This window comes from Pleurodeles waltl, chromosome 7 (genome assembly GCF_031143425.1).
Source record: "Pleurodeles waltl isolate 20211129_DDA chromosome 7, aPleWal1.hap1.20221129, whole genome shotgun sequence".
Lineage (NCBI taxonomy): Eukaryota > Metazoa > Chordata > Amphibia > Caudata > Salamandridae > Pleurodeles > Pleurodeles waltl.
The window spans coordinates 907,625,427-907,649,544 of NC_090446.1; the positions used below are offsets into that span (position 1 = coordinate 907,625,427).

At 42.7% G+C, this 24,118-nt stretch overlaps 1 protein-coding gene across 4 annotated transcripts in view; it reads right to left on the reverse strand.

Annotated features, from left to right (window-relative positions):
* Positions 1–24,118, reverse strand: part of CAMK2A (calcium/calmodulin dependent protein kinase II alpha) — a 448,541-nt gene that overhangs the window by 256,550 nt on the left and 167,873 nt on the right. For all 4 annotated transcript variants that reach the window (XM_069199537.1, XM_069199539.1, XM_069199538.1 and 1 more), the window contains exon 3: positions 7,996–8,055. In XM_069199537.1, coding sequence (XP_069055638.1) covers positions 7,996–8,055 — 60 coding nt within the window. The remainder of the gene's footprint in view (positions 1–7,995; positions 8,056–24,118) is intronic.

Below are 24,118 nucleotides of genomic sequence, written 5' to 3' on the forward strand. Positions count from 1 at the left end.
TTTGTGGTGAACAATGCAGAAAGTGCTTTGTGTTTGGCCTCAAATTAAATCTTCTCTCTGTTAAGCTCCCAGCCCACCAAGAAAACACTTGGTGCCCGCTACAGCCAGTCCGACCCTTGGGGGGCCTCCTGCAAAGTACACACAGGGGCCCCCTTCGGACTCATTCAGGGGCTCTCAGGCCAGCGTTCTGTGCTAAGGGCTGAGGAGGACCCCCTAGAGCTCAGGGCCCCCCGCACCACAGGGGCTGCGGAGGCCTTTGTTACGCCACTGAAGAGAATCATGAAGAGTTCTTCTGGGACAGCTGGTTGCTTTTAAGGTGTCTAAAGTTTGTGCATAAAACTCGGAAGATCTCTGATTTATTCAGTGAGATGTCAACAGTGCGAGTCAGAAACAGTTCTCAGAGGTTGCCTGAGTGTAGAATTTCCAAAATGTATGTATGAAATTTAGGCACTGCAAATGCAAAATGGTGGCCTCGTCTCTACTTTGAGTTGGCGTATCTCATGATAGGACAGTGCTAGCTTTATGATGGTGTGACCTGTGCCAGTGCATCTGGTGCTAAGGGCGAAAGGGGGCACCATTTAAATGACAGGCTGAGGAGGGATGAGAGTAGCCTGCAGAGATCTTTGTGTTTGCTGCATTTTTCAGAGGATAGAAACAACAGCATGCTAACTCTGGTGATTAATGCACCTAATGGAGAGATCTGTCATTTGCCTAGTGATAGTTTTGATCACGTAATAGACATAATTTTGATCCTAATCCCTCTTTTCTATCTTTGGTAAAAAGTGATTTGTGTAAAAAAATGACACCTCCTGCAATCAGGCATAACGGTTCAGCAGATACACAAAGAGATAACATTTTAAAACTTGTCAAAGCATAGAATTTTGAACTGGACGGGTAGCCTTCCAGTACAAAACCATGCCTGACATCACACACACCTTTGCACTATGGTGCAAGGGTGGCAAGGGTGTGTGCATTGATGGAAGGCAGCCTAAGGTGAGGCTGTGTTTGGGAAACTAGTTTACTGGTCGAGAGTGTGAAAAGAGGTAAAAAAACAGCAACCACAATCTTGTCAAGTTGAGACCCAAGGAAATCCCAAATTAACTTGCCCTCAACCCTCTGGTAGCTTGACACAAAAACTGTCAGGCTTAACTAATAGACAATGTGTAATGCAGCACTTCAAACATTAATAAAGTGAAAACACATCCCAAAATCCAATTTAGAGAAATAGAGTAGAAACTTTAATGAATTATTTGAGACAAAAATGGAATCTGCATGTTTGATGAAATCCTCCAAAATGGCAATTTTAGTTAACATTTCTTAGACGTATCTTTCAGCACATTATTTCAAACCAAACCACCGTTTAAACTACTCCTGCATTTCAGGCTTCATCGAATCTTTCCACGTTTGTTAATTCAAATCTGCCTTGCAGACAATTCCTATTTGGGCATTTACGTTCTACCCTAATTAAGGAACACTTCTTAATTACAGGAAAAGCACTTTAGAGCTTTTAGTACTTTAACTAAGCTGGTGTCATGCTGTCTTTGATATCCTTTGAAAATGAATACATTATCTTTATAGGGACTTACATAAGAAACGCCTCTGGGTTACAGATAAATTCAATGCTAAGTCTGATAATATTCAATTGATATAAAAGTCAAGATAAATGTTGATTCAGTATTAAATTGGATTTGTTGTTGCACATTGTGGACCTAAACACGATCTGCCACATAGTGAAAGATCATGAATTGTACTCCACCGCTCTGTTCCCACAGAAGTAGGTTTGCAACGTACAATTACCATTACAACACACACGCACACACAATTTCGAGAAAGAAATATTGACAGGTAAGTCTAAATTTCCCATACATAACTCCACATGTGCATACCTACATGGTACATATAGCTTTAAGGTATGTAGATGTGGATTTAGGAAGAGTGGATCAAAAATTCCTCATATGCACTCACCTTTCAATATTTTGTCCCTCAGTAGTCTGTCCTCGATATTCTTGTACCTCGATATTCTTATACCACAATATTGTTTGGGTTGATATTCAATAGGTCCACATTGCAGCTGAATAATGTAAATTCCATTAGTTCAAACCTGCGAACTGTTGGAGCATTGTGTTTGTAAGGCACACCACTGCATAGCAGCATATTACTTTTTATTTCTTGGTTTTCATTACAGATATAGGATGTTGAAAACAGTGGCTTTCCCACTTATGTCAACAACATCTCATAAATATTGAGCAACGAGAAATTTAAATTGTGCTGTTCCTCCTACCCTTTCTATTCTGTCTCTGTACTAGTACTATACAGTAAGTCCATCCCAAAGATAAATTTGATTCGCAAACACCCACTTTACATATCCTTTCTAATACAATTATTGAGATTTCTCTGATATGACTGGAAGAGTCATAGCTGTATGTGCTGTAGCACTTTCATTCTTCCGCTTAGTATTCTCGATTAAAGCTCTAGATCTTGCTGCGACCTACACAGCTGCTTTCTATAGTTTTATGTGGCTTATAAATCTTGAGCTTAAAGAATATCTATAATTTCAGTTACCACACATTAGGAATCGTACTTGGGGCTCCGTATGAGACTCAGATTACCCTGGAGCATTGAATCATTTGTAAGCCTGGCATCTGCCCTTTGACTAAAGTGAAAGTACTTTTTGGAATACCTTGCATGGGCACCCAAGCAGAGAATGCGAAGTGATGATGTGTAAGTCAGCCATGATAGGGGGCAGTGTTTTTTTCCTCTGAAAGTTTGGAGGGTGATTGTCCCACTTTATTCAAGTCTGCCCTATGTATCAAATGATCAAACCCACCTAACTTCAGACTCAATAGTCAGAAGATAAAATGCAAAGCAAAGAAACATCCCAGGCTGACAGAGACCTGCATTTGTCACATAAAGTTGCTGAATGCGTTAGATTCACCTTTGATTTTAGATATTGAGCTAAAATGCAGGGTAACTGGCATGTCTGCGTTTTTTCTATCCTCGGTCTGTTGAAATGAGAACCTTGAATAACGTGATTTGCCTGTTTCTATTTGCCTAGAATGTACACCATAACTATACAGATTACGTAGGATCTTAGGCAATATTGGCACAAAACAAGGAAGTGATTTGTATTGGTGAACGAGCTATAGAAAGCAAACGCCATATAAAATCCTCTTGTATGAAGCTGTTTTTACAAGTAGAATGGGGATGTTAGTTTAGAATGTGATCTGATGGTATGGTATGTTCACGAATATGGTCGCAAGATTCTTTGGATGTATTAAATGTGTGTTTGCATGATTGTATTTCTGTATCAGGCGGTCGGATCGCCTGATTACCAGGATCGTGGTTGGACCTCCAGACACCTGCCTGCAGACCGCAGGCACCGCCATAGACATTGCGGCAGAGACCGTGGTGGTCTTGACCGTGGTGGCCAATGTAAGAGATTTTGGCATTGAACGGCCATGCCCATTCCGACCTGTAGGACCGCCAAACTTTCAATGGTGAACCCACTGCCATGAAAAGCTTGGCAGTCAGGCAGGTGTACGGCCCAAAACGGGGGCCCCTCGGGTGTACGGCCCATGGTGGGTGAGGCAGGGGCCCATGTGGCCCCCCAGGAAATTTAGGGCTCGGGTTGGATGGTGTCCCAAGCACGACATGGTGTATGGGCACAGTCTGGCCATCGTGCTGACAGGCAGTAGCTCCATTGTACTTCCCCCTGCCTTTCCCCATCAGTCTCTTCAACCCGGTTGGGAACTCGTAATCCAGTGGTCTGGGGACTGTGGGCCTGGTGCCTTTTGAAAGACGCCACCATGGGGGTCCGGCGTTCCAACCACCAAACTTGTAATGAGGCCCTCACTGTTATGTTGTTCTGTTATCATACAATCAGCCTTCCTCATTTATAATAGGAAGCGTAGTGATTAGCAAATTCTTTTTAAAAAAAGGATTTCCAGTACATAGTTGAAATTCCAGTCTTTAAAATTATAATGTTCGTTAAAATACACAGTGTTTTTCAATTCACAAATGTGCACAGCAAAGATGCATTAAACTATCATACATGATTGTAATGTTAATTTTGGTCTGTGTTCACAGGCCTCACTTATTTTAGGTCAGCATGCTACACAGAATAAGAAAATCAAATCAGCCCAATGTAACAAAAAATACATTACCAAAATAACACAAAGGTGCATATTCGTAACTACAAAAATGATAACTATTATGCTGCTGGGCACTAGCCCTGTACTGTGCTTCAATCCAAACGTAGCTTTTTAGGAGTCTCAGTAATTGGTTTTACTTGGCTAATTTTGAGAATGTAGTTCACTGGGTTAATGCATCTACTGACAGAATCTCTGTGCAACCTACATGTCAGCAGGAACAACTCTTACGAGGCGGCTAAATTAAGCACAAGTGATTCAGCTAATAGAATTTTAATTATGTATGCACTTGTCTGTAAAATGTTAAATTAGAGCACAGGCCTGTTGCCTTGAGGCCACTTCAAAGTACAAGAGGGTCTTTCTTTCTCGTGGGGGCCTCTTGTTTCCAGAAGGCTGCCAGAGGAGCAAGCCAGGAGGATAAACGTGTTAGTTCTTCAGATGGATGTTTGCTTGGCTTCCAGACTCTCGAAGTTGGGGAGGGCTGATCCCTTTATATGGGGGAGGGGTTGTGGGTGTGTGGACCTCACAAGCAACGCGGTACTCAGAGGATGGCTTTAGAGAGGCATGGCTTTAAGGTTTTTATGAAGCCAAGTTGGTTGTTCCTCAGATATGCGCTTATTGCTTTACCCCGTGCTTTTCAGTTGAAACTGGCTTGGAATATCATGTTTGCTTTTCCTAACCTATGGAGGTGACTTGGATCTAAATGAGTATTGGCCTCAGAAAAAAAAATATTTGCCTTTTCCCTCGTCCAATCTTAAAAGGGCACAAAGGAATTTGAAGGCAGTTTGCTGTCTAGTGGAGACAGAGGAACTCTATGGAAGCTGAGCTACGTCAAGACATCATTTATATTAAACAATAATTTTATTTCTACAAATGTGACTCAGCTGACCCCATTTATAACCGGAATGTGAACACTTGTAATAAAATAAATGATGCCTTCACATAAGACAGCTCACCTGCAGACACAATGAGGTTGATTATTGATACCATACTACATAATATATGAGAACACCCTCCTGCATTACAAAAAAACGTAACGAAAATGTTCTGAATTATAAATGTGGAGTCCATAGCACCTTAATGTTTGCCCCCCGTGTAGTCATCCTGCTGAGGCCAAATAAATAAATCAAATCCGAAACACATCAACATGATGGAGGGAAAACATTCAATGTATCAAATTATAAAACTGATTGATGTTAGAGAGAAAATCTGAGGATGTTTTTCATCGACCAGGGAGTATCCTCCTACTAGGATTCAGATACACGAGTTAATGTTTGTGTTTGTACTATAAGTGTGAATACACTGTAAAATACACCAATTCACTAACCAATGCCAATGCTCTTCTATGTCAAGGTGAATTGTTTGAATGAAATGAATAAAGAAACAATGGAATGGAGTGATCAATGAATTCAATGGCTCCAACACGTAGAAGTTTATTGATCTTTCCATTAAAAGAAGTCTTCATTCTGTTGCATAATTTTAATGCCCCATTTTCCTTTGGGGTAAAAGGAATTCCTTACACTTTGGCAGTCTTAACTGATACAGACCAGGCAACAGACTGCCGACCCCAGGGGATTCACGAGTCGCACCTTTGAAATCTGTATTCTTCTCGTTACAATAATTATTCCAAATATTGTGAGCAAGGCCTTCTTATTGGCATGCTGGCTGTCCTTTTTTCCTGTTAGGCATAATTTACTTTAGCTATCACACCCCGACCTGGTCAGGCATGTCACATGTTGTACAGCACGCTCTGCGCCAGCATGGTAGGTGATAACCAAGTCTGCACTGCGAGGTGCTGAAAATACAGATGAAAAAAAGCTCATGGGCATTTTATTCTTCAACTTACTGAATGAGAAGCAGCCTAGTGGGCGAGTTACTGTTAGCAAAAGCAGGAGACTGCAGGTCCAAGTGCAGCTTTCCCTCCTGCACAAAGTCTAGCATTCTGGGCAGAGCTCATTGTATTTTTCTATGTCACTTCATTATTTTGCCAAAACTCAGAATGATTACACAGCGTCTAAACACGAGTGCTGAGCACTACGTGCCAAAACGATCACTTCAGTAATTGTTCCACAGCGGCTGTTCCTTTGCCCAGTAGGTTATCATCAAGTTTATATCTGCATAAGTTGTATCCAAATAGCTGCCTCACAAACACCAGCTTCAATGTCCTCCTATTTCCCACTCAGCCACCGTATGACGCTTGTATGATAAGATTCCGCCTGCATCTCAAGAGCCCAACATAGTCCACGCAAAGGGCAGAAAATCCCCACCACCCTGTTCACCCAATCGTTTAAACGGGAAGCTGAAAACGTGGAAATCCATTCCTCAAACTCTTCCCCCTACCAATAACGCCCCTCTCTTATTCTTCCTATGAAAAACCTAAAACAAACATTTCATACCAGCAGCATGGACACAAAATACAGGAGTGAGTTTCATAGGGAAACAGACGGCCTTCCAGGCAAACATGACACACTGCTAAAGTTTGCACACAGCCAGCTTGCCACCCGCTTTTCTGTTCATATCCCAAGAGTGGTGGGACTGCCAAAGGGTGGTGGGACTGCCAAAGGAGACTCTTCTGTGGAAAGGTCTGTGAATATCACTTTTTTGGGTCTAGATGGCAAGAAATTGATTTATGTACAGCGCGACGCATTGGATAGCAATATACGAGGTACATGCAGAATGTGCAGGCATGGGCAGAGCATGTATGTATGTAACATTTATAAAGAATGGAAATCTAGCTTAAGAGGAGTGGAGCACTGCACAGAAGGGTTAGGGCCTGAGGTGTATTTGAAGATAATTTACAACGAGGCAGGCTTTGATGGGATGTGACCATAGTGTCACCAGAAGGATTTGTCTTCATATTCATTTCAGAATTACTTGAAGGTGGAAGGACTTCTGATGTTGGTGGGGAAGTCGTTCCAGATCGAAGGTGCATACATAAACAAGGAAGGACTGTCTTCTTTTTTATTTTATCGTGGACCTATATGAAGAGGTTTTTAAATGTTGGTCCTTTTCTCATTTTATTGACTTTCTTCGTAGTTCTGTAGTGGGGGAAGTGCCAGCTTTTGCCTTAAACAAGAGCACCTGAACATTACTGTAAACAGTGCCCTTGATTTTTTTTTTTACCTCTATTATGTATCCGTACATCATTTTGATTTTTCCTACCCATTTTGAATGTCCTGCAAACCCCCCAGACTTCTCTGCACTATGAAGGATATCATGCATAACCTTGTTTATCCAGTGCCATCTTCTCTTTACTCTACACTATATCTTCCTATATTTCCACACTAATAGTTACCACAAACAAAACACGCCTTTCCAATTAAATGAGGTTAATTCATGGACAGAAGTCCTAGGTCTTTCTCAGACATCACACACAGGAGGTAGAATCTTCAGTCCCTCTTCCCAGTCGCTCCCCTTCCAAAGGATGTGATGATTGTTAAACAAGTGATGGCAGAAGAAGCTGTCTCCTACAGATCGGGTGGAGTCTACAGACAGGCAAAGACTGCAGTTATTTCCTCCTCCTATCTACGGTAACTAAGTGCTTCAAAGCACTTTGTCCCAGCACTGAAATTTGGGGCACTACGCATGCATTATGTGTACTCTAGAGCCCTTTGTTTCTTCCTAGTTTGTTCTTTAATTATTCCAGCACCACTGCGTTCTCTCAATCATTTCTGCACCATGCATTGCTTGTTCCTAAATCATCTTCTTAATATCAACCCTTCACATGAAACCTTCTTGAACCTTTTCATACAATGTGACCAAGCGCATCCTCCCTCCGTTGGCCCCATTCTCTTGCCCGCATCCAGCCAGCCACATATCTGTCCTTTAGGGATGCCGACAGCCTTACCTATATTCGGGTGCTTGAGAAGACGGCAGATCCTCGCCTCTCTGTCCAACTTCTGGTGATCTGAAAGACAACAACATTATTCATTAGAACAAAAGTCACTTTTTTTGATTGCAAGAGAAAACATATTAATTCATGCAAATGTTCAACATCGCATTTCATACAGTGGCTGGAGCCAGCTTATTTTTTCTTTAGCTTATAAACCAATAAATGTAAGAAAAACATACATGGTTGGAATTTAAAATTCATGTATTTATTAACAGTAAGACATCGTTGTGTGTGCACATTCTCACGTGTTATTTGGATCCATATGTCGATTGACAAAAAAGGCACTAAAAGATAGATGGAAAAACACATCTCGGTAATTACAAATACAAAAGAGGACTGTTCCATGGAGACACAATTTGAATATACTTATTTGGATTTTGACATTGTGAACATCAGATTTTTGGCCATATATCTTGTTTTGCCTAATAGACAAGGTGGAATTATAACATGTGTTAAAAATTACATCAAAAACGGTTACCAGTAGAACACATTATACCTGCCATCTAATTATAATCACAATCTGGGCGCACCTATCTCTCACATATTTCCTCCATGGTAACAGCACCACTCCAGTCACTGACACACAACAGCAACATATTTCCCACGTATGCTCTAAAGTGGAGAGGAGATTTAGAGGGAGGACGGACCTTGGAAGGATCCACTTCTCAGTCAGATCGCACATCCCCTGACCAACATTCGAACTGTACTTCAAGATGCTGGAAAGACTGCAGCAGTGCCCGGCCAAAGTTCCGATAGATGACACCTACACCAGATCACATATCAAGTAGACGGAATACACACCAGATCACAGTTCTTACACTAGACAACGCCTCCTTTAGAGTACACCTCAAGCAGGCCAGACCTGGCATGAACGGAAGTGAAACTGAACCGAACAGAGCCTATAAAGAACAGTGTTTTTTGAAGACTTCTTAGAAATGGGAGAGCAATGTTCTCCTAATTGTGCATTGGGTCTGGTTCCTGGCAGCCCACCCACCCTTCCTTCCTCCGAAGCAAACCAGCTCCCCTCAGCAGAACCCCATTCTTTTAGAATGTTAAAGCTGATAATTTAGTGCTGAAGCCCATTAAACAAACGCAGCTCTCGAGAAGCGTTAGACATGATAATGATTCTCTTTTCAAACCTGATTTCACCCAATTAAGTCATTTCTGTTTTTCTGTAGACGTTGTGTGTTTTAGCGCTAATGTGACACGCGTGATCGGCGGTAATCCACACCCCCTGGAGTGAGTGGGGTGGCTGGTGGAGGGAAGGTATGTCCTTCCCCTACATAAGCGCTGGAAGGAGAAGGGCTCAAGAAAGGAACTCTTCCATCCCACATGGTGATACAGACGTAGTGCAGGGCAGGCAGAGGAGTGCAAGCCTCATCACAAGCATAACAGATGGAACACAGGCTGGGGCATCCCTCACGCACAGAACATGACCAGACTGGGCCGCAACAAAGCAGTCTGCGACAACACACAAGAACAGGTACAGTACAAGCAGTGAGGACGTTGGCACGTGTAGCCTCAGTGCAAGCTTCCTCCACACACATAGATGTGAGAGAACACACTGGCAGTAGTACCTGTGTACATCATGAACCAAACAGGCGCAGAACCAAGAGTGCCTCTCGTAAGTAGAGGAGGCTTAGCACAGAAAGGACAGCCAAGCTACACTCACACAAAGGACAGGCGCAGCATAGACAACAGCGATTAAAGAGAACAGATATAGCACAGACAGCAGCAAATGGAAGCTTCCCTTACACATAGATCAAATGCATTGTAACAGAAGAAGTCCAAGTTTCACCATCAGACACTCATGGAAGCATCCTTTGATTCTAAAGACGTTCAGCCATTTGGCTGCAGTGCACGCTTCCATCCCAAACCTAACAGATAAAGCACCAGCAATAGCAGTGCAAACGTCCCTCACATAAAGAACAGGTACGGCAAGAGCAGAAACAGTGAAGGGCTTTTTCACAAACGAAACACGGAAACTGCAGATGACAGCAGTGCAAACTTCCCTTACAAACACAAAAGGTGCATACCAGGGAGTATTTATCAATCAATTATTTGTATAGTGCAGCACCGTCACCCCTAAAGGTATCTGGGTGCTCTGGGAGCCAGGGAGGGGGCAGGCTCTTCCAGTACTTTGCTGCTATGTGACAGAAAGAGCGGCATCCGCTGCGGCTGCACTGGATGGGGGTGGGGGAAGTATATGCGAGATTGAGCGAGGCATAGCAAAGGGTCTGGAAGGGGCATGGAAGTTCAGGTGGTGGTTGAGGTAAGTCAGGCCTATGTTGTGTAGCGCTTTATATGCAAATTTGGGGATCTTGAAATGGCGTCTTTTATGGATGGGAAGCCAGTAGAGGTGTTTGAGGAGAAGGGGTGTGATGCTCACCTGCTTGGGAAGGTTGAGGATGAGCCTAGCTGCGGTGTTTTGCAGAGTTTGGAGTCTTTTGAGAAGATGGTAGGATAGCGTAGAGCACATTGCCATAGGCGGCTGGTGGTCAGGGCATCTGTGATGTTTTTTTATGGGCGAGCGCAAAGCACTCCGTCCATAAAGTAATCTCTCTTTGGGCTTCAAACCACGCCCAGGTCACGTCAGTCTCTTTCATTGGTTCCTGGGCTTGCTCTTTAAAATCTGCTTGCTTTTATTTGTGAAAGGCATGCATACATCGTGCCTTTTCCGGTGTTTAGCCCGCCTCCACAGCACCGGTAAACTACCAAAAACATACGAGGCTCGATGTTTTGAGCCTGGGGTCCGGACTACTTTATCTGTTAATTTTCCCTGCAGCGCAATCGCACTGGGGTTTACATAGCGCGATCGTGCTCAGGTTTTCCGTTTTCAATTAATTTTACGTAGCACGATCGAGTTGTGGTTTTTTACGTTTAATTTGTGTGACAAGAAAAGTTAGGTTAGGAGTTTACAACGCAAATAGCTCCAACTCAAGCAAATGCGAACCCCGTTGCATTGAAAATGCTTGTCCGATATTGGTGGGTATCCACCTGAATATGCGTCTGGGCATGCAGAGGGTGTAGAAGCAGGAGAAGGTGACTAAATTTACTTATTGCTTCATGGATAGTTGGCTGTCAAGGATGATTCAGAGGCTGTGAGCTTGGTTTGAAGGAGCCGGTGTGGGACCTACTTCTGCTGCCCACCAGCTGTTGTCCCAGATTGGGTTGTTTTTGCCAAAGATCAGAACTAGGCAATCCATTTGAGGGCATTTTGTAGGATGCCTTTGTCGTGGAGTCTGTTGAGGAGGGTGTAGTGGGATACTGTATCAAATGCTGTAGAGAGGTCGAGGAGGATCCTAGCTGCTGATTCCCCACTGTCGAGGAGTGTCCTGATGTCGTCCTTGGCTGCGATGAGTGCAGTCTCCATGCTGTGATGTGTCCGGAAGCCTGAATGTGATGCATCAAGAAGGTGGTTCTGTTCGAGGTAGTCAGTGAGCTGTTGGTTGATGGCTTTCTCCAGAACTTTGACAGGGTAGGGGAGCAGGGAGATGGGTCTGTAGTTTTTGAGGTCGGTGGGGTTTCTTGAGGAGGGGCCTGACCTCTACCTGCTTCCACTGGTGCGGAAATGATGCTGTGGAGATGGAGGTCTTGAGAATTGGTTAGTTCCATGCTGATGATGCTGGATCTGAGGTTGAAGAGCCAGTGGGGACAGGGGTTCAGGGGGTCCCGATGACTGTGGTGGTCTGTTCTGCGATGGGGGACCAGGTGTTTATCGAGTGGCAGATGAGCATTGATTGAGGAAGGTTGCCAGGGCTGGGAGTGGAAGGTTGGGGTTCGAAGTCTTTATATATCTTGGTGTGGAAGTAGTCTGAGAGGGAGTCCTGAGAAGGATGAATGGAGGTCTCTGTGGAAGTCAAGTTGGAGAATTCCTTGATGGTTTTGAAGAGCTCTTTTGTGCAGTTGGCTGCAGGGTCAATGAGGGCAGTGAGTGCTTTTTTCTAGGTTGTCTTGATGAGGAGGTGGTAGTTGTTGAGGGCTGACTTGTAGGCAGCTCTATTTGAGGGGTCCTTATTAACAGGCCATTGTTTCTTGAGACGTTGGCAGTTGCATTTGGAGTTTCTGAGTTCTGGAGTGTACCATCTTGCTGACCTGGGCATGTTGGCGGATCTGCAGGGTTTCAGCGGTGTGACTCTGTCAGTACATTTGATGATCCATGAGGTGAAATTCTGGACGGCCTGGTTAATGTCTGATGTGGGTTCGGGTTGTGCAGAGTGCAGGGCCTCTGTCCATTGGGCCTCGGTAACCTTACCCCACCTCCAGTGGGGGTCTCTGAGGGGCTTGGCAGTGGTGTGAGGGCTCTTGCAGATAGTAAAGTGGACGATGATGTGGTCTGACCATGTGAGTTCGGTGGTGTGTGAGACGTTTGTTCTGTCGCTGGCGGTGAAGATGGCATCCAGTGTGTGTTCTGCCTTGTGCATGGGTTTGGGGACCTGTTGGGTGAGTCCAATGGTATTGAGGTTTTCCAGGAGAGAGGTGGAGTTGCAGTCGTTGGGGTCATCGAGGTGGAAGTTGATATCGCCTACTAGGACGTAGTGAAAGGAGTCAATGCCAAGGTTGGCAATGGAATTGCAGAAATCTGGGCGTGGTCCTGGAGGTCTGTACAAGAGGGTGCCTTTCACCGTGGTGTTGGTGTCAGATTGCAGTCGGAAGCTAAGGTGGTCCATGAAGGGCATTGGGTCATCATCGGACATGGTGAATTGGTTTGATTCATTGAAGATGATGGCAATGCCTCCACCATGTTTGTCGCAGAAGTCCCTGAAGCAGCTGGGGAGCTTTGGCCTGGGACAAGCAACTGCTCAAGGATTCCACGGAACAGCCTCCTTCATATATCCTGGGAAGTGGGGGGGGGGGCTGGTGGGAGGGCGTCGGCACTGATGTGGGAAAATGTGCATCTGCAAGACACTGTGAGGTGGTGTGGAGAATGCGGCATGGCCCGGAAGGAACTGGAGAAGCTGGGGAGCGAAGGCCTGGGTCAGGAAATGCTCAAGGAGTCCACGCAGCAGCCTCTTTAATATATCTTGGGAGGGGGCCAGGTGGGTGCCCAGAGGGCGGAGAGGCAGAAAATGGTGCATCGTCAGAATGCTGTCAGGCAGAGAGGAGAATGCGGCGTGGGCCGGAAAGCGCTGAAACGGCTGGGGAGCTGTGGCCTGAGTCAGGCAACTGCTCAAGGAGTCCACCCAGTGGCCGCCTTCTTATATCCTGGGAAGTTGGAGGGCCTGGTGGGTGGCAGGAGGGTGGCAGTGGATATCCAGGAAAAACGGTGTCAGCAGGACTCTGTGAGGCGGAGCGGAGAATGCACAATGGGTCAGAAGGCCCTGAAGCGTCTGGGGAGCTGTGACCTGGGTCAGGCAACTATCAATAGTGCAGCAGCTGCAGTGGCATGGGCCGCAGGGGTATGAAAGGTCCTCAGCAACCTAATTATGATTGTATTTTACTACCTAACTAGGAATTTCATGCTTGCATTAGGGCTCTTGCTGGCCTTGCTACTACACCAGGGCAAAATTTAGATTACACCAGTGTAATTGGCATCATTTCAACAATTTCATGCTATGCTTGTGACACAAAATTATGTCATTATGCCATATCCCATAATTACTCCCCCATTCTCAGCAAAATTATAGCACTGGCGCATGGGAACAGAGTAAACAACCAGAACGTAAGCGTGTTCTTCGGGGTACTTGTGTTTTCACACCATTTTTTCAATTCAAAATAAGTCCTTAAGTCTAAAATTGATGCAAAGATGCATTTCGTAGAAAAATATAGTGGCAAAATAGGTATGTGCATTTTGTGTAATTACAAGTAATTTCACTACATTTCTCCCAATTTTTGCATGATTACATAAAAGCAAATTATTCCCTTGCATACAAAAAGGTGCACTTGTTGGCAAGTGTTGATGACAGACAATATACTTAATCATCTTCTAAGCACACACATTCATTTTTCAAGACCATTTTAAAGTTAATAATAGTTTGAAAGTTCAAATTGTAAGAGTGGACCACGATTTAAGGATTTCCTCAGATCATTCTCGGAGCACACTTGTCCTAAGTAACCTTATAACAGCAGTCTATAATTTCTTTATAATCAGCGATTAGTTGTTGATAATAAAGTAAAGACATCAGAATTCGACTACTATAAGTTATTACAGTCCAGTTCTGACATCGAAATACCTGCTGCCAGAGCCAGCAGCCAAGGTTAAAGGTAGGTCAGGTCATGGAGCATAACTGAAGCAGCTGTTTAAAGCAAAGAAAACAGAAGTTGCTTTTGTTTCTTCTGCTCTATTTTAATAGCTTACAATGACAAGCAGAGAAAATATTTGTATTTTTTGCACTTCTTAGAGAAAAGCTAGAATATTTCTGCATGTTTTGACACATTCCGTACTGCAGCCTTTTTTTCTTTTTTTTAAATTGACTTGTATTGAACTGTTTCTAATATCTGTTTGCAAAAAATATCTTACAGGTTCTTGATGTGTTTAATGTTTCACTAGAGGTTTTACTTTTATTCTTAAAGTTTGCAAATGTGCTCACTTTCATATGAAAGAGCCACGCACCATGGTTTTAAGTGGTTTGTGGGAAAGGTGATGGTGTGACCAAGCATTATATGAGATAAAGTACCCTCTAGCATACATGATAAGGAAATTGCATGTCACCTCAGGGTTCCATAACCTAATAAAGTGACTCAGCCTCTATATGCTTATGGAACTCCTTAGTGACTTGCAACATACTTATAATGTACAGCAGGGTGCACTTTATCCTTTATATAATCCAAGGGAAAAATCTATGGTGGGTGTTTGGCAGATGTCTATTACAGAACCAAAAGTACATGTACTTGGTCTGGGTTAAGGAAATACCTGCGGAATTAGCTAGGATAAAAAAACACTACATGTCTGTTTGTAATTTGTGGTTTATATACAAACAAGAGGGTTGGACTAGCTGATTTGCAGACAAAGTCAAGGGAAACTTCACCAGATTATAGATTTAGACGAGTGAACTATGGGTGCAATAGGAGTGCTTGAATATCAGCTTTGGGGAATAAATTAACATGTTAAAGGAGCACTTATAGAAAGGTCTTTAGAATCTGGGAAACATTGTAGAGTATTTTAAAATGTGCAAACAAGAGCCAGTTTGACTAAAAATAGGATGCAACATTTGACAGATTTCAATATCATTATTTTAGTCATAGATAAATATCACCTTAATGAAATGGAGGCAGATTATGATTAGATAAATGCATAAAGCATGTGCTTTCATTAACACAGCCAATTGATGAAGAAATCTAAAAAGAGGAACTTCTGAATATTTTGAAAACACATAAGATCCCAATAAGCACCACACAGAGATCTTTACAGCTCTGGCTACGGAGATTTTATTGAGCTCTTTGACATGTGCGCTACATATGAAACTAACCCACAATCCTGGTAGGAGCATATATTGATATTGATCGAAAACAAAACAGTTGTCTAAATGCAATTCTAAAATTTGTAAAAATATTGTTGCAATTTGACAATAAGGTCACTCCATTCCTCTGGCACAGTGATCAACAAGGTTTTATACAAAGCAAACATCCTTATGAGCAGATTGCAAAATTGTCTTATTAATCAACACTAAACCCCACAAAACAGTTACTAGTTTAGCAGTAAATGTAGACAGAACATTTTAACATGGTCAAATGAGATTTTCTGTGGCCAGCCCTAACCAAGATGTCCTTGGGAAATGTTTTAGAAAAAGCTACCAAGAATTATGTGTCTCCTTCAGCATATACGTTTATTATTGGGCAGTTGGCCATGACATTTCCTATATTTGGCTATCTAGAGGTACTACTTCTGTGAGCATGTAGGCAACAATTATGAAACTAGACCTATTGCATCCCATGCTAATCATGTTAGTACAATGCTGCAGCTGCACAGCTGCCGAACTAACACGTGCATGGGATTCACTGGCTAACTATCAAAATGGGATTTTGCAGAGCTGAGCTACTGATGGCATGGGAAGATTAGGGAGTGAGATAAAATGGCATCATTCCAGCCTTGGCGAATGTTTCTCAAGGTTGCACCTGCAATGAAAAGAATACATTGTTTTACTAATAGTACCATACTGAGGGGAGTTGTTACATGTTGTCTTTAATGCTTCAACTCTAAACTGCAGGGTAACTTTCCAGTGCTGTGAGAGGGTATATCTATTTGCACTTACATTTTGTGCGTCAAGCATTGCTTGAGCATCAGCTCGGAATGTAGCATATAGATGAATGAACTTTGCTCTCAAAGAACAATCCTGCTAATGAATTTTAGGAACTCTGTGTTGACACTTCCTTTCTCAACAGTTTTTAGATGTATTTGTAAGCTACTACTGGAAGAGTTAACTATATGTATTTCATCTCCAGTATTAATATTTACAGGGGGAGAGCTCTGAGTGAAATTGTGCTTTGAGGATATTTTCTTTATTTTCAATCCAGAAGGGGATTGGTGCAAAACATAAGCTATGAGGTATTGTGGTAACCTTGGATGTTGCTAAGATAAAAAGGGCACAAATATATGTCTGAAGGATGAAGAAAACTAGAACTTAAAATAGAGTTGTGGTAATACGTAATAATCAATATCTAAGGATCACATTTCCACATGTCAGGGATCATGTTCACAAAAAATTCATACATTTGTTTCATGTGCCAAAAGGGATCTTTAAGTTTTAGGTAATCGTACACTTTAATCAGCAGAGTGCACTTCATTGAGATAGCAATTATTTCTTAGCTAATTCTTCTGTTTGAGAATATTAAAACTAAATCCTAAATGTTTTTTTAAGAAGCTTCACGATCTGTTCCCTAGTTTTGATTGGGAGTAACAGATCCGCTATGGCCTTATAGAAACTGAGAGCACTCAAATTATTAGTGAGCTGAGCCTTTGTCAAATGTTCAAATAAACTGCTGTGCTGGATACATATAATATTTATGTGTATCCTTTCTTTGGGTGTCTCACATCCTCAAATTGTATTTGACATGCATCTTAGAGGCGTTACATTGAGAACTGGATGTCATTGCCTTCATTAGACTTGGTCCTCATAGTCTGATGGATTTTTGCTAAAATCGGGCGCATATTATAAATATATTATATTTTGGTTACTTATTCTACTCTTTCCAGTTATATGTAACCATAGTTATTGTCCTGAAACACTTGAAAAGGCTGCGTCTTCCTCTGAAGAAAATAGGCTTTTTATGCTTCCTTCAGCTTTTGGGGGCTTAGACCAAAAACAGTTATGACACACACTTGACGCTGAAATAGAAGGTGGTGGAACACAATACATTCATTTCGAATTGCGGATTCACTCATGCTCATGTTGGTGTTAGGTGTATCAGATAAGAATGACTAAGACCTGGGCAAATGTTTTTGGCAGAATAGATGCCAGCAGAAGCTATTTGAATCTGTATGCACACAATGTCTGTTGGCCTGGGCTGTTTTAATGATATGACACTGCTGAATTGACAAATGAGGCTAAACTCCGATTCTAGAGACTGTTCAGTGTTTGCATAGGGCCATCTTGCCCACGACGATTAGGTGACACTCTCATATTCTGGGAAATTCAAAAGTTTGTCAAAACAGATTAAAGTTTAGATGTCTCACAGCCAAAATAGGTTGAACTAATATATTGCAAAGGGAATATCTGCAGAAATTGTAAACTAAACACATAGATACAAAAGTATCAGAAGTGCTACAAAGGATCTAGGTGTGGATGTGTTTAGTTGTAAAAAGTTAAATAGTCTGATTTGGTTCTTGTTAGTTTGTGTTCTTGTCGATCTGAACACAAAGTCTATTCCTTATTCTTTCAGTGTGGTTTACCCCCTCACTGTAAGTATGTTCCCCCCAATGTTAGGAAATCCTTCTCTCATGAATTAACTGTTTATCTTGCAATAAAACAAATTATAACCTCGACTACCCATATATTATAAAATGTGAATGAAAATCTGCCTTTGGCCTCTTTGCTGTTCACATATGATTTGTTTGAATGTGACTGCATAGGTTACTGACCAACACAGTCCCATTCTACTCTAGATACTTACAGGAATTCTCCCAGGCTTCTGTTTACTGCTTATTACAGGAGAATTCACATGGTGCAGTAGTCAAGAAAGTACTGGTAGGCTTGAAATGCTTTGATGGACCTGGCACCATACTAAGCATGACTTGGCCTGCTTTGGACCTGTTGGTTTTGCAAAAGAGTCTCCCTTTCCTTTCTAGGTTAAGTTTTAGTTGTGCCTATAGTTGTCTGTGTTTTTTCTGTCTTTTCTGCTCTGAAAGCAGACTCCTGGGAGAGCTAGTCTATGAAAGCGTAATGACAAGAAGGGGTTTACAAAAGTGGCATCACTTGGATGATAGTTATCATTAACTCCTCCTGTATGAGGTCATCCATTTCTTGAACAGAGATTAGGATGACAAATGGAAACGGGCGAGTCCATCAATTTGAGTTTGCCTTTCCCCTTACTATTATTTCTTCCTTTCCAGAGCAACAATAGAAATATTGAGGGGGAGATGCTACTGCTTGTTCTTTTCTTTAATAAGACTATATATTTGGTTCTAATATCTTACGTAACTATTGCGTAACAACAGCTGACATGTGCGTCATGGCCCAGCCACTTTATCAAGGCTAAACTATGACAGAAATTAAAAGATAATAGACATTCTCCAACAAAGCTATCATACATAAAATAGAATAAATAGCAAATGTTCATATTAAAGGAACTTGGGTTTTATATTCTACCATCTAGGAAGCAAAAGGGAGAATATTTTTTTCAGTTTTGCTAACATAATCAAAAACACGCACGGGTGTTATTGAAATAATCAAAAAATATGTTACCAATAGGGTTAAATAATAACAACATATGAAAGAAATTTAAAGTGGACAAAACTAGCTACCTGTTCTCTGTAATGCTACATTATAAAGTTTTGATTCATATGCAAACTGAATATAATAATGTATATAAAATGTCATCTATAAATGTATACTGAAAAGCTTCAGGATGCATGTGTGATCATTTTTTACATGAAGCAATGTTAAAAATGGGGTCTCTAGTTGGCAGCCGGTTTGCACCCTGCCCAAGTAGGGACCCTCACTCTATTCAGGATAAGGGAGATACCCGCTCAGATAACCCCCTGCTCATCCCCTTGGTGGCTTGGCATGAGCAGTCAGGCTTATCTCAGAAGCAATGTGTAAAACATTTGCACATAACACAGTAAGACAGTGAAAACACTACAAAAGAACACCACACCACTTTTAGAAAAATAGGCAATATTTATGTATTTAAAATAAGACCAAATACAATACAAATCCGACATAAAGTAATAAAAATATGAATTCTGCAAGATTTACTCAAAAATACAGTTCCTTGAAGTCAATAGCTCCACCTGGGGCTATTACGGCATCATGAGCAACAAACCAAAACCAAATCAGGCCGGCCGTGGCGTCGCGGGCCAGCTAAGGTGTCGGGAAGACCCGCAAACAGTACCTTGGATTTGTAGGGCGTTGTGATCCTTCTCGTGAGCTCCAGAGAGCGGCATCGCTGACATTGCGGTGTCGGTTCCAGAGTGGGTGCAGGAGTCGTTGGGTCCTTGAAGTCACACACCATGCGGATCGAACTCCGGGCTGATGAAGTCAGGTGTGCCAGTGTTGATGGCGTCGGGGCTGTGTTGCGAAGCGGAACGATGTGACGTGCAGTGCCCACAGGTCACGGTGCAGGCAGCGGCTCAGTGACGGCATCCAGCGGCGTCGATGAGACCAAGGCTGCGGTGTGAAGCAGGGCGGTGCAACATGCGGTGTTCACAGGTCACAGTGCAGGCAGTGTCGTCATCATTGCGGAAGCACTTTCGTCGGTATGCCCAAGCCCACGGTGCGGGAGGGGACAGTGCTTCATGACCCTCACGAGCGGTGTCCACAAGTCATGGTGTAGGCAGGGATTCCTGTTGATGACACTGGAGTCGATGGTGCTGCTGTTGGTGGACTGGGGCTGCGGTGTGGGACGGGACGGTGCTTCGTGCTCCTCATGAGCGATGTCCACAGGCCACGGTGCAGGCAGCAGCGCTGGTGTCAGCAGGAGCGGCGTCGTCAGGGTGGTCCAGGATGCAGTGTGAGCAGGCAATGCCGGAGTGCAGAGCCCACAGGTCGCGGTGCAAGCAGCGGCTCGGTGAAATCGTCTGATGATGGTGAGACCAGGGTCACAGTGCGTAGCAGGGCAATGCAACTCTGTGTAGCGTCGGCAGGTCACAGTGCAGGCCAGCGGCTTCGTTGGTGGTGTTGTGGTAGTTTTTCTTCTTGTGCAGCACAGAGCACACTGTTCCCAGTGCTGCAGGTCGAGGAAACTGAAGTCTTTGGTGATCCTGAGATTTCCAACAGGAGGCAAGCTTTACTCCAAGCCCTTGGAGAACCTTCTCAAGCAGGACACACAGCAAAGTTTACCCTTTGCACTCTTTTAAAGCAGAAGCAGCAACCTCAGGCCAGCCCAACAAAGCAACACAGAAAAGGGACAGTACTCTTCTTCCAGCTCTTCAGCTCTTCTCCTTGGCAGAGGTTCCTCTTGATTTCAGAAAGATTCTAAAAGTTTGGGGTTTTGAGTCTTCTTCTTATACTCTGTTCTGCCTTTGAAGTTGGCAAACTTCAATGCAAAGTCTCAAGTGTTGAGACACACTAGGGGGTCGTAGACTGCATTGGGTAAGGGCAGGCACAGTCCTTTCAGGTGTTAACGACCACTCCTCCCCCCCTCTAGCTCAGATAGCTCATCAGGATATGCAGGCTACACCCGCCCCCTTTTGTGTCACTCTCTAGAGAAGAGGTGTGAACAGCTCAACTGTCAAACTGACCCAGACAGGGGATCCACAAACAGGGAGAGTCACAGAATGGTTTAAGCAAGAACATGCCTACTTTCTAAAAGAGACATATTCAAACAGACAATTTAAAAACCAACTTCAATAAAATATTTTTACATTATGAGTTCAGAGACCCTAAACTCCACATTTTTAGCTGCTCTCAAGGGGAATCTGCACGTTAAGGATATTTAAAGGCAGCCTCCATGTTAACCTATGAGAGAGATAGGCCTTGCATGGTGAAAACCGAATTTGGCAGTATTTCACTGTTAGGACATATAAAACACACTAGTATATGCCCTACCTTGAACATACACTGCACCCTGCTCGTAGGGCTACCTAGGGCCTACCTTAGGGGTGCCTCACGTGTAGTAAAAGGGAAAGGTTAGGCCTGGCAAGTGGGTACACTTGCCAAGTTGAATTGGCAGTTTAAAACTGCACACACAGACACTGCAGTGGTAGGTGTGAGCCATGGTTACAGGGATACTAATGTGGGTGGCATAACCAGTGCTGCAGGCCCACTAGTAGCATTTGATTTACAGGCCCTGGGCACCTCTAGTGCACTTTACTAGGGACTTACCAGTAAATCAAACATGCCAATCAAGGATAAACCAATCAACAGTACAATTTCTATAGGGAGCACTTGCACTTTAGCACTGATTAGTAGTGGTAAAGTGCGCAGGGACAATAAATCATCAAAAACAGACCTGAAAAAACAGGAGGAAGAAGGCAAAAGGTTTGGGGATAACCCTGCAAAAAGGGCCATTTTCAACACAAACCAAATGTAAACTCTGTACTGACGCTGGTGAGGTGGAATACGACCATACACCAAATTTATCTAAACAAATTTAGAATGCCTTTTGTGTGGGAACAGGTGTGGATAACTAAAGAAAAGTTAAACTAGAGGTGGTTCCTAGTAACTAGGAGAAAACATATTGATTGCAAAAGACTAGACTATGACACCAACCTAAGAAATCTAAATGACTAGAGCATAGCATTTTATCAACATTTTCAGTCATGTGAAAAACAGTGTGAGTCTTCAACTGCAAAAGCTAAGGCCATCTAAATGGCAAAACTTGTATCAAGGCCCAAACTTAAACAGTAGATAGCATATTCCCGTTTTCTATTTATTATTTATAAAACCCAATGTTGGCACAAAAAATGGTAAGGTATGCTAAACAAAGTTAACAAAACATGCTCAAAAAGATGCGTTTTCAAACAGTTTTTGAAGGAAGAGGTTAGCGATCAGGATGTTAGTTCAATGGGAGCTTATTCAACTCTTACAGAGGTGTGAGAGAAAACGGTCCTGATCCGAGGGCTGGAGAGTAAAACCTTGCCAGTGAAATGGAGATGGGACGGATGAGAATTTTGAGGAAAATATCTAGCCAGGATAGGAGGAGATTTGTGGAGCACAATCTTGTGCACAAGAAACGTCGAACTGAACGGGGTTCTGTATTTCAGTGGAAGCTAGTGTAGATGGAAAAGTACAGGGGATATGTGATTTGTAATGTAAGATCTGGTAATCAGCGACGCTGCAGAATTGTGAATCCACTGGAGCTTTCTGACAGACTGGAGGGGTAGGGACAGGAACAGGAAGCGGTATAATCAAGACTTGATTGTACCAAGGTAGTTATGACATGCTTATGGTAATCTATGAGGATAAAATGCAATACTGTTTGAGGACTTTTAACTGCCAAGTTGTTGGAGATTTTTTTTATCTGAGGATTTAAAGTGCATTTGGGATTCATTAATGCTTTCAAATTTTTGACCAATGGTACAGGAATAGGTGTTGCTTGACAAATGTACCTTATTTTAAGAACCACAGACATTAAAGGTGAAGACAAATTTATCCACTCAAGTCAGTAGTGCTCATCTAGGAGAATAACACAATGAGTACTGATAATGTTTTACAATGAGGTCAAACAGCACATTTAAACATCCTTTTTAGAAAAACAACTACCATGACTAAGGATTTTCTGTATATTCTTGGAGAGGACTATCACGGAACAACGTACAAACCTTATCAGGAGTGCTACAGGTTGCCAGTGTCCGATCTTTATTTCAGCCATGCCAATATTTTCACCTCACCTTTAAGCCTGATCTTGAAGACACTTACCATTATGTCTGACATTTTTCTCAAGTAGTCTGAATCGTTCCCTTGTGTGCAATTCCTCTTGTGCCTCCAATCTCATCTCTCTACTTCTCTTTGTTCATTCACCTCTGCTTCGTACTACATTATCTGTTTAAAACACCTGTTAAAACACTTCTGCAATACCCAATCTATTTTCTTTCCACCTGACTGAACCCAACCTTTTATTCTTTTAGGGGACTGATACAGCCTACATTGAATTACAGGAACTTTTTCTCAAGGCAAAGGCAATCATTTGAAGGTGGATGTCCTTTTTCAATGTACCATATAATGGCACTGTCGTTTCATGGGATGTCACTACAGCGAACTGGACTTGCAAAACCCACTCCCAACATTTGTTATCGTATTGCAGCAACGGTTTACAAACAACATAACACTTCTAGAATAGTGCAACCTCCAACCACCCAAAACCCTCAATAGCTCCATGACATATTAGTGGGTAGTAGCCCGCATTTAGCTCACAATGATCAGTACCAGAAGGGGCCCAAGGATCAAGCATGCCACCAATTAGGCGTGGGAGGGCCTTTCGTCCTGAAATAGGGAGTAACTTGGACTCTCTTTGTCCTTTCCCTTTTCCCTGATCCCCTGTATTCCTTATGGGCAATCCGTTCTGGTGTGGTTGGGTAGCTACAGAAGACAGAAACAAGAATTCTGTAGGAGTAATGTTTATGCTAACCCATGGGATCGCTGGAGGATCAGATAAAACACCAAACTCATTTATATAGCTGCATACACAAAGAAATAAAAATGGGCTTCAGGACATGGAAAGTGGCATCATTTCATCAATATTGAAGTACATTTAAGCAACTACTTGAAAATTACTCTGTACAGATTGTAGAAAATCATTGGATTGGAGCATGTATAGTGAAAAGTCAAGAATGGTGGTGGGTGGTGCTCAGTTTAACAATGAGCTGCAATGAGGTGTAGAACTATACAACTGTGAAGTATGACAAGTAGGAACCAGACTATTAAGTATTCTTGACCAGTCCAAGAGAAGATTGTTGATATTATTGAAAATGTAGCAATTCTTCATCAGGACAGAAACAAACTGGATATGGTAAATACCACGTTATGTGTTAAAAATAAAA